Consider the following 17,104-nt stretch of genomic DNA (forward strand, 5'->3'; position numbering starts at 1 on the left):
TCAGGGATAACCTAGTACTCTATAGCTACAATTTTTTTTTTTTCCTGAAATGATGTCCTCTTTCTTTTTTTACCTCTCTTTTTTTCCCTCTGAGAACTGAAAACTGTGTAGATTGTTTTGTTTCTTCATGCTCTTGTCAGAAAGACTAAGCCCTAAATCATTTTAACATGCTGTGGGTTCTCTTACATTAACCCTTTTGCAGATGCTATACATTTTCAAACTGAAGTTTTGAACAATTGTGGTTTTATGGTAATTTAATGTTGGAATGAAAATAGGCCGCTTTACAAAATGATGCAGTTTTTCTACAGAATGAAGCATACAAATTCTCCCGTGTACATTTATACTTTCTCTATAGCAAACAAGTCATATAATTAATACATTCCCAGAAGTGCCCCATTCCTATCTCAGTACACACACAAACACACAAATCCATTTTTCATATAGAAAAACATGTCTCCCATTTTTTAAAGAATCGTATTTTCTACAGGTATCTTTAATGTATTTCACTTGTCTTTGAGTATGGATTGTCTTTCCTTGTGTACACAATTTATAGAATTTAGAGAATACATGGTGAGGAATGGTAAAGGTTAGAGTATCCATGTATTTAGTTAAATAGTACTAAAGATACACAAGTTAATATCTTTTTCCTGATACCTAAATATGAGGAGATGCATTTCTGTATGAGGGTTTTAAAATGAGTCATGGATTGGTTATCCAGTTCTACCATGAGATGGGCATGCAATTCTCATCCATTTCTTTTGTGCATTTTTATTAAGCCCTACTTAGTTTAAGTATTAAAGAAGTTTCCTTATATTTCTCTTAGCTCAACATGTCTACAAATATCCTCATGCAAAAAGAGTAGCCATTTAAGTATCAGAAGACATCTGGGATTCCACAATTCCATAGCTAATGAGGATACTTTTTTCCCCTTTCACTTAAATGAAAGGACATTATGTCAATAGGTTTTGAGTATCTTCAGATTTTCCAAAGATTTTTCTAAATTGGTGGTATGAGGAGATTCTTGATTCTGGATTTTATTCTTTATTCTTGATTTTAGTATCTAAACCAGTCATTAATACTTGTTCTATAAACCTCCATGTGTAAAACAGGAACAGAACATAGTCCATCTTCCTTTTCTTTTTCTTTTTTTTTTTTAACGGTCCCACTCATGGCATATGGAAGTTCTCAGGCTAGGGGTAGGATTGGAGCTGAAGCTGAGGCCTATGCCACAGCTAAGGCAATACCAGATCTGAGCCACGTCTTCGAATTATGATGCAGTTTTGGCAATGTCAGATCCTTAATTAAGCCATGGAGCGAGCCAGAGATTGAACCCACATCCTCATGGACACTATGCTGGGTTCTTAATTGACTGAGCCACAACCAGAAAGTCATCTTGTCTTTCTACAGGGAGCAGTTTTATGAGGACTGGTTCTCTCAACCGTAAATGAACCCCTATTTAAAAAGCTGGTTTGGAGTTCCCGTCGTGGTGCACAGGAAATGAATCTGACTAGGAACCATGAGGTTGCAGGTTAGATCCCTGGACTTTCTCAGTGGGTTAAGGATCTGGCATTGCCGTGAGCTGTGGTGTAGGCTGTGATGCAGCTCAAATCCTGCGTTGCTGTGGCCATGGCGTAGGCAGGCAGCTGTAGCTCTGATTGGACCCTTAGCCTGGGCACCTCCATGTGCTGCGTGTGCAGCTCTAAGAAGCAAAAGAAAAAAAAAAGCTGGATTACCTAATATTATGTCTTCTTATAAAAACATATCCTTTATCTTGGAGAAATTAAGTCTTGCAGCTGTAAAGCATGAAACTAAGTACCCTTTTTTTTTTTTTTTTTTTTTTTTTTTTTTTCCCTTTCCCCCAACTGCTCAAAAAATATCTATGGAAAAAATGGCTGAGATTAAATTTAGAAAAGAATGGTTCAAAAGGAAATATATATTCATAAAAAAATTAAAGTCAGACCAACTACTTGAGACAGGAAACTAGAGTAAATGTTCTGACACAACAGAAACTAGGCAAAATAGAGCAACTTAGGAATGACATTTTTAATGTTTGGAATCGGTCTTTCTGAGGTGACTATGACAGAAAGAAATATTACAGCAAATAACTATCAATGCATATTCTACTCTTTGTAATCACCCATACAATAATTTTTATTATCATTTACATCTCTTAATACTAGTACAGCGTTCTGAAGTTGCCAAGCATAAGTTGTATCCAACTGAGTAGAAAGATCAAAATCTACTCAGATTTCCAGAAGAACTACAGAACATGGAAAAAGACAAAGTCTCAAACATGGCCATTTGTGTAAGTATTGGTAAAAATATAAGCCCATATTTTTATAAAGAGCATGGTTACAATGTCTGCTGATGCTGTACTATGGTTTCCATAGAGAAAGAAACTCAAATAATGCATAGTAAACGGTTCATAGGCCAATCATTTAGTTTCCATTCTTGAATGTCTTTTCAAAATAGTTGATGCTCCTGAAGTGCAATGTACTGACAGTCCTGGGGTCTGTGAGTTGCAGGGACACTCATGATGGTAGTGATCTTTTCTCCTTGCTGAAGAAGACAAGGCATGAGCATTTAGAACATTCATCCCTCTGCCGGTTTTGACACCAGAGAAGCATTTCATAAAGCAATGCCAAGTAAATGTAATTGGATCATGCGCAAGTGAGGTCTGTAGAAACTGAAATCCATTTGATTGTATAATGTTGAATTTTAAAAGGTGCTGGGTTTCTGTTCCAAATAGGGATTTTATGTCATTTTTTCAATGTTATCATAACACCCCTTAAGAAATGTGCTCCTACTCAGTGCGAAAAAAAAAAAAAATGTGCCACCAGTTCTTCAACTATAAGATGTTTTGCAAAAATAAAGCATATTGCATATTCATTTTGTAAATAGATATTAAGAAAGGTCCTGACGTAGCTGGTGCATAAATGCAAAGACTCATTTGCTTCCTGGAAAGTAGAAAAAAGGTAAGTACTTATCAGAAATCTGTGGAAAAATGAAACAGGTAATACTCAGATTCTACACAATGAAGCTATCATGTTTTCTATTAGCTAGCCCAGTTTTTCAAGCTGCAGAGAGAAAGTCTCAGATGAACTTCATGGATAAGGCAATTGTTTTCTGATTCAAGGATACATGGAAGGCTGCTTCCCGGCCCTCAAGAGCTGCATAGAGCCACATAAGGAGGGGCATTTAATTAAATCTGCTCTGGATGAGCATTGCACTCTTTGCTGTCCCTTCAGGCCATCTTCCATTTAGAGGTATATAAACTACTACTTTCAAAAGGACTATTGGCTTATTCTCTTTGTTACCCATTGAGTAAAACCACACCTTAGCTCCACCATCTTTGCTTTATTCTCTCTTGTACATCTGTCTCCTTATTTTTCAATTGTTTATCAATCTGCCCAAGGGCATAGTTACTATAGTATTCAAAACTGAGGTCTATTAAAAGAAATGTGTCGGTAATTCTTCCAAATCTAGTAAATCAGGTGATTTACAAAGAAAAATGTTTTTCTCTATCTGTAAAGAATAAAAAAAAAAAAAAACAAAAAAACCCCACATTGTTTTGTAAAGAGCCATACCTTTTCCTTGTAACAGTCAAATATTTAAGCCAAACCAATACACTTGGGGACAAAGCACTGTAGAAAGTTTTCAATCTTTCACCTTAATTTAATCACATAGATACCAAGATATTGGACATTCAGGGCTCATTAAGAATTGATGAAGTTGATCATGTAATTTTAATAGAGAATAATTGGAAACATTTTTATAACCACTATATTGCTTTTTGAAAAGCATATTTTACCACTAGAACAAGTTTTTGTTGTAATTTGGCTTTTCAGTGGATGATCTTTTCTATCTACTCGATAAATGGTCACACAAGTTACTTTGTTTAATGCTAATGTATTAGGTTAACATTTTAAATACATTCTGTCCAAATTGATTATCGATAGAATGTTCAGTCATCATTTCAGGTAATAAATATAGGCAGAAATCATCAGAACAAAAGATTGAGATTTCTTCCTTGGCCCAAGCTTTCACTCTCTCATACAGAAAATATTGGTCAAAAAATTCCACTTTATTGTTTTTAAACTTCTATTTGACTGATTCACACTTTGAAAATGGACAATTTTGCACTGTAAAAATTTATAATTTTCTGGACTGTCTCCAAGAGTCAGAATGGATGTTCATGAACCCCTGACTTTTGGAAACTCATAAATCATACTAGTTCTGATAATTCATGTGAAATATTTAGAATGCTTTTGGCCCATAAAAACTCAATAATTATTAGCTATAGTTCCAGGATTTCTATATAAAATAGCTTAGAGTCAAAATCTGATTGAAAGTAGAGTAGGAAGACTTGTATTGAAGTTGTAATTTTTTAAAAGTAAGCATATTACTTTTGTTTAGATTGTAGATATTTTTCAAGGTTCCTGGGAAGGGAGGGCTGATAGAAATTATGGGTAAGTGGAAAATTCTCCCCCACAGGCCAATCCAATGCTATGTATGATTATTTTTAAAAGGCTTCCATTTGCTAAAGATAAGGTCAGGCATTAATTTGTCTATTTACAACTATAAATGTAATAAAATTCATGATAATTTAAAATAAAAGGCATGGGCAGCCTAAATCACCACTAGTCTTGCCAAAACTCAAATTTTGTTCACACTACCTAATTTTTTCCTCTAAATTCTGAGTAATTTGGATTTACTGTGTTGAATGGTATTTTCTATTTCCCCGTACTGTTGCAATCTATTTTTGGCTCATGAACTGTAAGCATTTATCAAGACTTCCACATTACACAGCTAGGGAGCACAACCTCATTTTGGACTGAATGTCTCTATGTAACAACCCAGTTTATATATTAATATATTCATTATAAAATAACATTTTTATCTTATTTTATCCCTATCATTTATTGAGGTTTTTAATTCTCATTAATTTATTTTTCTCTTGCTTTTCCCTGATAAATTTCATTCTCCCCAAATATCTCCCATATTCAGTTTTAACATGACCTTTCCTAGTCAGTAATAAATTATTTGTGATTTTTAAAATAATTAACTAGCTAGAAGTAATTAGGAAGTGAAAAGTTAGTACATGTGTAACTTTTGTGCAACATATCAAATTTTCAAAGGAAATAATTCATATTTAGACCATTCCTCCCAGTATAAAGATATAATGTAATAATGATCTTCTTACTGTTAATAAGCTTTATTGCTCATTCAGCCTTCATTTATGTTTTAATTTACATTAAGTATCTCAAAACTTCAAGGATGTATTAAAAATGATAGTTGACTAAACATGTTTAGAAATATTTGCAGCTTAATTTATAACCTCTTTTGGATAAAATGAAAACAAGTAATATATAAACATGTTACTCAAGTTGTATATGATTTTTGTTATATACTTACTTAATTTACTCTCTTTGATCTGCATGCACAGTATGAAATCATAAAAACAATAAACATCCCCACACCAACACTCAGTAAGATGATTTCTACCAGGCCAAGGAGGTTAATTTTTCCAGTCACTTGGTTTCTGAACATTTCTGCCTTCTCATCACCAATTGTACCAGTCTGTAATCAAGTTAATAATGAGCATTATTTGGGTATTTCAGTGGGGCAAAATACTGAGAACCTCCCTCTTAAGCATTACTCTTTTTTTCAAAACACTGTATAGGTGTTAGTCATCTTTATCTCTAAGACAAACCAATGGAATTCCCATTACATGTCAAAGAAGGCAACAAATGTCGTTAGAATATCTACAGAGAAAAATATATCTTCTTCCCTTTAAACATGTTATCTAGCATTCTTCAATATACTAGCTTCATTGATCTGTACAGCAGTGTTACTGAAATATTTTCCATTTTTCCAAAGGTTGTTTTCTAGTGACAGAGGAGAATAGCAAGGTGAAGTTTCATCTCTCTAAAGGATTATGCAATGCATTGCCTGAATCAATGTGTAGTGACTATAAATCTTAAATGAGAGGAAGTACTTTATTTTTCTAAAATAAAAACATTTAAATCTAACACAATCCTGTTATTTCTGTATGATTTGGTTCTTCAAAATAATTAACTAAAATTGATAATATATAAATTCACCCAGATATGCAATAGAAAAACATACCACTTCAAATACCATATATATACATATTCAATTTTCTTTCTTTTTTTTTTTTTTTTTAAGGCTGCACCTGTGTCATATGAACGTTCCTGGGCTAGGGGTAGAATCAGAGCTGCAGCTGCTGGTCTATACCACATCAACGCTGGATCTGAGCTACATCTACGACTTACACTGCATCTTGTGACAATGCTGGATTCTTAAACCACTAAGCAAGGGAGGGGATCAAACCTGTATCATCATGGATACTAGTCAGGTTCTTAACCTGGTGATCCACAATGGGAATGTCCATATTCCATTTTCAAACCATCTAAAGCTTTTGCTATATACAAAGAAGTTTACAGTTTTTAGTGAGTAATAGATTAAAAATACTAACCTCATTAAGCCAGAGGATAGGCACGATATAGTTCTGCTTCAGATTTTTTAATGCTCTATAATATACATTGAAAATAATTATAAAAATATATACTAATATATTACACACACATATATACAGCAGAAATTTTAGTAATTATTACGGTAAATATATATTCACAAATTAGTTGCTCTTACAACTCGATAAAGTTCCTTGATTTCTGTTCCCTGTTTTGAATACCTTAAAGTTTAATATGGCTGTTTCTCAGACATCTTGCACTCATAAATCTTTCTAATATAGATTTCTAATTAGATTGGCTTTTTCTAAGCAAATATTTTCCTTTTTGACAATTCTACTCAGGAAACTAAAGTATGAATCCTAGCAACTATTGTCATGGACATGATTTGCATAGCTAGCAAAATGAGAAATGCCACTCAATACTCATTCCAGAATATGTGTAAATACCATTTCAACACACGTTACTTATAAGTTACAAATGAACGTTATCAGCATTTAAAAATTAGTTAAGGACATTAAAGCAAAGAGAAATGGAGATTTTATTTTCTTTCCAATTGCTTTCATACATATATTCACATTCTTCCAAGAAAATACTAAAAATCATAATGAAACTTATTCAGTGAACTCACTCAATTTTTTTTGCTGGTTTGACCAATAGGTTGACCTGCAACCGTTTTGCAAATCGTAACGTGAATCCAGTTATCTAAAAAGAGAACAAACTAAAACAATGACCAACTTCTTTTAAAAACATTATTTAATGATAGCTGAAACTAGTTTCACTGCGATAGGGAACCTAAGGTGAAACTGTACTACTTGAAACTTATAGAATGTATTAAATAATTGGACATATTAAATATTACATACATAATCTCCTGAATTACATTTTACACTTGTACACACACGTGCATATACATGCACACACATATAATCCTTTGCCCAACTTGATGCCAAGATTTTAGTTAGATCTACGATGTGTCTGAACTAGTTTTGGGAAATCAAGAACAGCTATTATAGTCATGAAACCTGGAACTCATATAGCAAATTTAAATCCTGAAGTATGGCTGATCTAATCTATATGTACAATCAGAATCCCTATATCAGTATGATTATAATAATACTTCTATCATTATTTAAATTGAAACACGACTATTAAAATTCTGGCATTTTATTTCACAACTTTTGAAAAGGAGATTAAGACAGAAAGTTGAAACTGTTACACCACAGGAAATGTAATAAATTTTTCTTGATGCTAAGTTTATCTTGCCTCATGTGCCTATATGTCCATAAAATCTTTTAATCCCTTATAACATACAATTTCCATTTGTTTAAGTAATACTTGCAATTAAGTATAAAAAGAAGCATAAAATCATTTTAAGCTAATTAGAATCATCATTGCTTTTCCTGACCTTTCCTGAAAATCTAAAATTGAATTGCCTGGACATTTCATATGAGATAGTAAGAAGAAATCAATGTAATTTTCAGTGAAATTAAAGTAGCTAATTCATCAAGATTGTGATGCAATCAATATGATTATTAAATGGAACTGACAAACGGGAGAGAATTTAATATTTCTTTCATTTTATGAAACAATATTAAACAGATTAATAACATATTTACTTACAGGTTCAACATCCAAGTAAGTGCTATGCTCTTCTTCATTTGGACTTAAGCCTTCAATAAGTTCTGAAAGTTCAGGACTTCCATGTAGAAAATGAGGAAGTGAAATGTACACAGGTTTTCCTGAAAACAAGTTTTAAGAGACAGGTGGCATAAATCATTTTCCTCATTTCACATACTCTTCAGAAAAGATTTCCTTGAAAATAAAACTTTTAAAATTAAAAAAAAATGCACAGTTGGCTTTGAATACTAAGTAGGGAATGTAGGTGAGGGGAAATGATAACATCTGATTGCTTTGGGATAAAAATGAAACAAATTTCTGCACCATCCTGCTAACCAGTCCGTTGATGTCTCTTGTTCATTCCTTATGTGTTCATTTTCAACATGTGAGGCTTAGCTGCTGAATACAAGGTTACAACCCTATACCTTCAGGTTTCAGGTAGTAATATGTCTAGAGACGGAGATTTAAGAAGTTTTTCTTGCATAATTCAAAACTCACTCCAGTATGAAGAAGGTGAGCAAAATAAGATAGTTTCCAAATTTCATGTCAGAGTCAATTCTTGTTTCAGAGACATCCTGAAATATGTTTATTTTTATTTGCCAATTTCTAGAGTAGAAAATGTTAGAAAAATGTCAGGTGGATAAATTTGGATAGTATTCTAGGAACTATTTTCATTTTACCCTAAATCTAAAAGGAACACAGAAATCCTGCACAGCAAAGGATATCATCAAAAAATGAAAAGGGTAGCCATGGAATGGGAGGAAATATTTGCAAAATACTTATAAATGATTAACATCAAAATATATAAGGAATTCATATAACTCAAAAGATAATAACCCAATTTTAAAAATGGGCAAAGGACCTAAAGAGACGTTTTCCAAAGTAGCATGGGGGGGGTATCATTCCAAAGTAGCATGGGGGGGGTATCAGTATGGGTTTACCAAATAATAACTAAGTTTTGCAACACTGAAACAAAACTGGCACCTCCAATGTATACAAAATCAAAACAAAAAATACCTACCACTACCCTTACTTTATGCTCTTATTGCTGTCTCAGTTTAAAATTTCTAGTGGAAAAAAACTCTGGGTGAAACTTACATTTTAAAAAATATTGCAAATTATGCAATGGATTGATATTAAGAGCTTTTACTCACCTTCTTTGCATTTGCTAATGTCTAGCACACCAAATACTGTACAATTTTTGGAGACAACTTTTTCTGTGCAGAAACAATGATTGTCTGGATTTTCACGTGGAGATGCAAAAGCTGTGGATGGAAGAATAAATCTATACACAGGGATTCCTTTCAGATTAATTTCAGCTCCAAACACAGCATAGATTGACCTAAACAGAGAGAAGAAAGAGCTTCATTCTGAGAAACTGAACTATATTCTGGAAATTCCTTTTCCTATTTTTAATTTTATATCTTTACCTTAACTTAGACAAATTGGAGATTATTTTGATAGAATTCTTACATAATGCTTAGGACAAAATTATAGTGAAAGTTTAAGGCATACTAGAACTCAATACCTGAGTAGGAGCTCTTCTTATCTTTGTTTACAAAAGGCTTCAGAGCATAATTTTTGCTTGTAAACTACCATGGAGTATTTACACAGAAGATATTTCTCATGGTTACTTTCCTCTATAGATTAAATTCTTATGTAACTCACTCAGATCCTTTATTTTGCCCAGTTTTAATTTTTTTTTCGGGGGGGGGGGCATGCCAACAGCATATGGAAATTCCCAGGCTAGAGGTTGAATTTGAGCTGCAGTGGTCAGCCTGCACCACAGCCACAGCAATGCCAGATCTGAACTGCATCTGTGACCTATAGCTCAGCTCACAGCAATGCCAGATTTCTAACCCACTGTGTGAGGCCAGTGATCAAACCCTTGTCCTTGCGGATGCTAGCCAGGTTTGTTACTGCTGAGCCACAAGGGGAACTCCTATTTGTGCCCAATTTGAATTAAATAAAAATGAAATTTCAGAGTTCCTGTTGTGGCTCAATGGGTCAAGAACCCATGAGAATGCAGGTTTGATCCATGACCTTGCTCCGTGGGTTTAGGGTCTGGCATTGCTATAAGCTGTGGTGTCGGTCACAGATGCGGCTCAGATCCTGAGTTGCTATGGCTGTGGTGTAGGCCTGCAGCTGAAGCTATGATTCCACCCCTAGCAGCGGAACTACCATATGCCCTGGGTGCAGCCCTAACAAGAAAAAAATAAAATTTTGATTTTCCAAAACTTCATCCTGGAGAGAAAGGCCACTCACTTGCTGGGTGTGTGCACGTGCGTGTTTGATATACATCTCCTATGCCTCCATCTTTTACCAAGTGTCCATCATAACCTCAGCAACATACTGGGACTCAAGACATAATTTCTTTAGTCCAAGGTAACCCTATTTGTAGATATACTGCTCTTTTCAGTTTTAAGGATAAGGAAAAATTTCAAAGATACTAAATGCTTGCCACATCACAGACTTTAGAAACAGGGCTAGGATTCAAGCATATTGGCGTGGGTGCCAAAGCTTGTGTGACGGCTACTGGGCCTCAATGATTTGAGCAGATGCAGCAGTGGCAGTAGTGCATGCACATTAATGTAACCTGGTGACTGTGGTATCTTTGGACATTTTAAGAATGTTCAGGCATGCTCTTCTAGACATGACTATTCTTAAACATACTAGTTTAGCAGAGAGGGAAAAATACATCTTGCTCAGAAATGACAAAGAAGAAAATGATTTGAATCATGCAAAATACCCTTGTATATACTACAATTTTTAAAAGATGTAATAAACGTGAGTTCCATGTTGTATTTATTCTTAATTCATCAAGAAAAACTTTCCTAAATATATTTTATTTTTCTCAAGTAATTTGATTATTGTGTATGATCTTCTTGGTCTGTGTTTTATCAGTTGGGGAAAGAATTCTGACTTTCAAAAATACATCAATGTCTTTGTCTTACCTGCAAATGTCAGAGGAAAAGAATTGCAATACCCGGGTCTTCTCAATGAAAGGTGGAAATGAGGCTGCATCTGTTTAAAAACCAAGCCAGTTGTAAAGGATTAGGCATAATGTGTGTTTTAGACAAATCTGGAAATCTTAATTCCAGCATGGATAATATCAATAGAAGACAAATTGGGGAGTTCCCATTGTGGCTCAGTGGTAACTAATCTGACTAGTATCCAGGAGGATGTAGTTTTGATCCCTGGCCCTGCACAGTAAGTTAAGGATCCAGCCTTGCCATGAGCTGCACTGTAGGTTGCAGACACAGCTTGGATCTGGTGTTGCTGTGGCTCTGGTGTAGGTCAGCAAGTGCAGTTCGGACCTGATCCTTAGCCTGGGAACTTCCATATGCCAAGGGTGCAGCCCTTAAAAAAAAAAAAAGAAAAAAGAAATATAATGCAACTGTATATATAATTTTAAAATCTTCCAGTAGACACATTTAAAAATAATAAAAGTATCAGTGTTGTTTTATTTAATATATCCAAAATACATTTTTAATATATAATCAATATAAAAATTAACAAACTCTGATAGCCAGTGTGTATTTTATATTTACAGTGCATTTCAATCTGCACTAAATGCATTTTATGTGCTTATATTGACACATGGCTGGCAGCTGCAATAGTCAATAACTCTGTATACCATACGTATTCACTGGTATCAATTTCGTATTAAAGTTACCCCTTAAACAAATATGAAAATTAAAAATAAAACAGTTGCAAAATCACATGTTGTTAAAACTATACTTGTGTTTATTTTTGAAAGTCCCCCACCCTATCAGTAGATTTGCACTTTTCTTAGCTTGAGGTTCATTACGAACTTTTGTTTAGTACATGTTACTCTTACTTTTGATAGCAATTCAGTCATTAAACACTGATAAATATTTTTAAAATCATATCCTGAAATATTCTCACCAAACAGAATTTCACAAAAATGGTTTGAAAATACATCAAACTAAAATGGGCATTTTTTGAGCTTACTAAATCTCTACCATGATTTATGGTCCATGTCACACACTAAATATAAGAAGAAATAACTAATTTCTCCCTTTGCTACACAAATGAATACCAACAAAATGAGCCACCACTGAAAGTTTTTGTTCAACACACTAAGACTCATCCTTCAGTTATGAATACCATGTTCTTTGTGGGTAAGTGCACCAACCCTAGAATCTTATTTTACTATACTTCTGTGATAAGGGACATATAACAGATCACAGTTGAAAGAACTGGATATTGAATATTAGTTTAAAGTCCCCAGAGGGGTCCCTGAATGGACAATGCCTACAACTGCCTTCCCAACACCTTAGGGATGAAAGGAAAAGAATACACTGAAAAGCTTTAAAAATCATTACCTGAAATATCATGGAAGATTATATCATAATGACAGCAGCAATTAGCATGAGTCATGCCATATGAGAGCTGATCTAAGCAGGGCTCTTTTTTTTTTTGATACATTCAAATTTATTTATTTATTTATTTATTTATTTTTTATTTTCCCACTGTACAGTAAGGGGATCAAGTTATCCTTACATGTATACATTACAATTACATTTTTTTCCCCCACCATTTCTCCTGTTGCAACATGAGTATCTAGACATAGTTCTCAATGCTATTCAGCAGGATCTCCTTGTAAATCTATTCTAGGTTGTGTCTGATAAGCCCAAGCTCCCAATCCCTCCCACTCCCTCCCCCTCCCATCAGGCAGCCACAAGTCTTTTCTCCAAGTCCATGATTTTCTTTTCTGAGGAGATGTTCATTTGTGCTGGATATTAGATTCCAGTTATAAGTGATATCACTATTTTCATTTTATGTCTCTTTAAACTTGAAGAAGGTAGTGGAAATACTTCTAAGTCATGATGAAAACACATTTGAACATTTTCCATTTCATTAGTCTCTTTCCCTAGGGCCATAACCAAAAAACTTTCTCATAGAGATTCCATCAGACTTCCTGGCCTGTCCTCTGCTCCTAGCTTGTTTTACTTCTGTTTTCCTCTGAAGTACTTTTGACTTCATGCCTGATGTGCATGTATATATATTATTGTTATTAATGAATCTTCTACCTCCTCTTTCAAACTTCTCTGCTTAGTTGTAGACAAGTATTATATATACATATATATATGTATTATATATATATGTATTATATATATGTATATATATGTATTATATATATGTATTATATATATATGTATTATATATATATACACACACACACACACACACACACATACATATATGCATATATATGTATATAGTTTTTTAATTTTGTTTTCGTTTTGTTTTTGCTTTTTAGGGTCCCACCTATGGCATATAGACGTACCAGGGGTCAAATTGGAGCTACAGCTGTCTGCCTACGCCACAGCTCATAGCAATGCTGAATCCCCACCCCAATAAGTGAGGCCAGGGAGAGAATCCAATCCTCATGGACGCTAGTAGGCTTCGCTCCTGCTGTGCTGCAATGGGAACTCCCCAAAATATATGTTTTAAACCCATAAAGAATATTTTAATATTTAAGAGAAGACAGTAGGGAGTTCCCGTCGCGGTTCAGTAGTTAACAAATCCGACTAGGAAACATGAGGTTGTGGGTTCAATCTCTGGCCTCACTCAGTGGGTTAAGGATCTGGTGTTGCCATGAGTTCTGGTGTAGGACGCAGATGTGGCTCAGATCCTGAGTTGCTGTGGCTCTGGTGAAGGCCAAAGGCCAGTGGCTACAGCTTAGACACCTAGCCTGGGAACTTCCATTTGCCATGGGTGTGGCCCTAGAAAAAGCAAAAAAAAAAATGAAGCACAGTATATTTATCTCTCAATCTATGGACCGAAAATTACTAGAATTATGGTATTTGGACACTTGACCATTTATCTGCATAATGCACTACTTAGAAAGGAATTTCTTCAACCACTCCTATGACTCAAAGTGCTAAAAAGAAAAGTGTTTTTCCTGTTTTTTTTCTACAAGAGTATGTTAAAATTAGTAAACATGCAAAACTCCACAATACCTTTGGAAAAGTAAGTGTTCGCCACGTTTCCTTTTCATTTTCTACTTTGTATATAACTTTGTATTTAACTTTTTTCATCTTCATTCTATTACTTTCCCTTCATTAGAGTTACTTGGTGTTAGTAGATGCAAACTATTGCATTTGAAATGCATAAGCAATGAGACCCTGTTATATAGCCCAGGGAGCTATATCTAGTCACTTGCGATGGAACATGACAGAGGATTATGTGAGAAAAAGAATATATATATATATACATATATATATGTATATATATACACACACACATACATATATACTTGGTGAGGTAGAGTCCCACCGGCTTTGTAAACATTATGCTCTGCCTCTGCTTATTAGCTAAAAGTGGACTTCTAAATTTAATTACCTCATGGTATTCCATTCTCATGCCTTTTTACATTCTTAATTCTTAAACTAATAGGCATATGCGTCCTTTGCTTTTCTTTGAGGAGAATAATAAGCTGGATATAACCACACTCTAAATCTAAGTTCAGAGTACTTTCACTCTTCCCAACATTTCCCCAGAATGTTCATTTTTGTGTACATTTTTCATGATTGGTACACATGTAACCTAGTGTTGCTGTTGCTGTTCTTTTCTCTCATGCTGATCTTATTCAAAATAAATGGCTCTGTCTTACACCTTCACTCATTCAACCATATTGAACCTCCACTTGCATGTATGTTTTACCTTTTATAAGTATCATTATTATCATTTTTTTGATTTTGATTTTTTACTTTTTTGCATTATAGCTGGTTTACAGTGTTCTGTCAGTTTTCTGCTATAGAGAATGGTGATCCAGTTACACATATATGTATAGATTCTTTTTTCTCACATTATGGACATTTCTCCAAAGAAGATACACAGATGGCCAACACATGAAAAAATGCTCAACATCACTGATTATTAGAGAAATGCAAGTCAAAACTACCATGAGATACCACCTCACACCATTCAGAATGGCCATCATTAATTATTATGATATTTAAAAATTCTTTCAGGTTTAAATTATTACCTACATGGTATTTACAAAAGATGGGAACAGTAGCTGTTACTATCAGTTTTTCTGACCCCTCACTTCTACGGTCATGAAGGCAGTTCAATTAAGTAAAGCTCTGCAAAGCAATATTTCCTCAGGAATGCAGTAAGACTAATCCTCAGTGGTTAATCTTCAAGACTCCCAACATCTTAGGAAGACATTTCCTAAGCCAATGTAAGAATAGAGATTCTGAATTGTGTTGTAGGGATATAAAGATAGGTAAACACATACCCTCAAACTTCAGAATATTGTAATGATGATGGTGGAATTGTAGGAGAAAGGAATGGTTTCATTGTGATTATTACCAAACAAAACAAACATCCTTACCTGTACCATTAATCATGTCACAATAACTCAGCCAGTAGGAGAGATTCCTTAGGAATAAAAAAAAAAAAAAAAAAAAAAAAGGGAAGTGAACATTCTCATTCCAAGTGTACCTTTTCACATTACTTTGTCTCTTATGATTCAATACTTGTGCTAAAATAATCAATATTGTTTAGACATAACAAATGATAAATTTAAGAAATGTTCAGTCACTTGGTCTATATTTTGTTTGAAGTTTTCATCTTGTTGAGAGAAATGAAGTGCTTGATACCATTAAATGGCCGGATTGTACAATAAAAACTGCCACATGTTGTTAGAAAAAATTTAGAACAGAGTTCTGCAAAAAGAAAATGGAGAACAATTTAGATCTCTACCTAGGGGAAAGTAATTTATTCCAATGGAAGAAGTGGATTATTTTACACTATGTTGAGCATTCAGCTGAATAGGAGGAAACTGTAAAATGGAAAACTGATATAAACACTGTGTAAGGGAGAAGAGGGGCGTGTGAAGAGTAGAGCAAGAAAAACATGCTGGATCAATAGAGATTGGAAACAGAGGTAATCAATTTATACTTTCCCCTTTTTAACTCTTGCATGAAGTGGCATTAAAGTAGGGCAGAGTTTATTAATTTCTGCTTTGGTATCTAAATAGGATATATGTGTTTGTATATATGTACATGTCTGGAAACAATACAAACAGCAGCAGTAATAGTTCCTCTGCATACTAAACCACTCCTTGGTGATGGAAATTTTTTTTTTTTAATACTCTTAATGCACCATCCAGTAAGATGTCAAGGCAAGGGGCAAGGTGTTGATCCTTTTTTAAGCAGAATAATAAGGTGTTAATCAGGCTTAGTCTTGCCATGACCAGTAAGAATAACCTCATCATAATCTTAATCTGATGTGAAATTCTGACTCCAATTAGGGACACTTAGTAACTCATGAAAACCTCTCTGTAATATTGAAGTGGAAGAAATGTTCACTTTCCTCAAGAAACAGTGATATGATTTCCTCTAAAAAGAGAAGTTAGAAGTGTTTGTTTTCCTCCATTGTACTTTTCTTTTTTTCTTTTTTTTTTTTTTGTCTTTTGTTGTTGTTGTTGCTATTTCTTGGGCCGCTCCCGCCGCATATGGAGGTTCCCAGGCTACGGGTTGAATCAGAGCTGTAGCCACCGGCCTACACCAGAGCCACAGCAACGCGGGATCCGAGCCGCGTCTGCAACCTACACCACAGCTCACGGCAACGCCGGATCGTGAACCCACTGAGCAAGGGCAGGGACCGAACCCGCAACCTCATGGTTCCTAGTCGGATTCATTAACCACTGAGCCACGACGGGAACTCCCATTGTACTTTTCAATTAAAAAAAATATATGACTGAATTCTGTGGAAGAAAAAATACTATGTGAGTATTTAACCGCTTTATGCAATTTTAAAATAAGGAACTGAGTGTGAGGCCATGGTTAATTAATAAAAATATTTCATCTCATTTGATTTTGATTACTTTATTCTTTATCAGGAAGCGACTGATCTAAAATATCTTAACTTTAAGGAGAAAAGACTTTCTCATTTGATTTTTATTGGCATTCTTCCTATTTTAGACTTATGATAAATATATTCCAGATATT

At 34.3% G+C, this 17,104-nt stretch overlaps 1 protein-coding gene across 11 annotated transcripts in view; it reads right to left on the reverse strand.

Moving 5' to 3' along the window:
- CD36 (CD36 molecule) overlaps positions 237-17,104 on the reverse strand; it is a 96,549-nt gene continuing 79,681 nt past the window's right edge. For 7 of the 11 annotated variants that reach the window (XM_021102274.1, XM_005667693.3, XM_005667692.3 and 4 more), the window contains 8 exons: positions 15,484-15,530; positions 11,069-11,138; positions 9,269-9,456; positions 8,118-8,236; positions 7,126-7,199; positions 6,500-6,554; positions 5,416-5,580; positions 237-2,957 (listed from right to left, as the gene is read on the reverse strand). In XM_021102274.1, coding sequence (XP_020957933.1) covers positions 5,416-5,580; positions 6,500-6,554; positions 7,126-7,199; positions 8,118-8,236; positions 9,269-9,456; positions 11,069-11,138; positions 15,484-15,530 — 718 coding nt within the window. In that variant the 3' untranslated portion in view covers positions 237-2,957. The remainder of the gene's footprint in view (positions 2,958-5,415; positions 5,581-6,499; positions 6,555-7,125; positions 7,200-8,117; positions 8,237-9,268; positions 9,457-11,068; positions 11,139-15,483; positions 15,531-17,104) is intronic. The other 4 variants (XM_021102277.1, XM_021102276.1, XM_021102278.1 and 1 more) reach the window with 4 other exon arrangements.

The sequence above is a fragment of the Sus scrofa genome, chromosome 9 (genome assembly GCF_000003025.6).
Source record: "Sus scrofa isolate TJ Tabasco breed Duroc chromosome 9, Sscrofa11.1, whole genome shotgun sequence".
Classification (NCBI taxonomy): Eukaryota; Metazoa; Chordata; class Mammalia; order Artiodactyla; family Suidae; genus Sus; species Sus scrofa.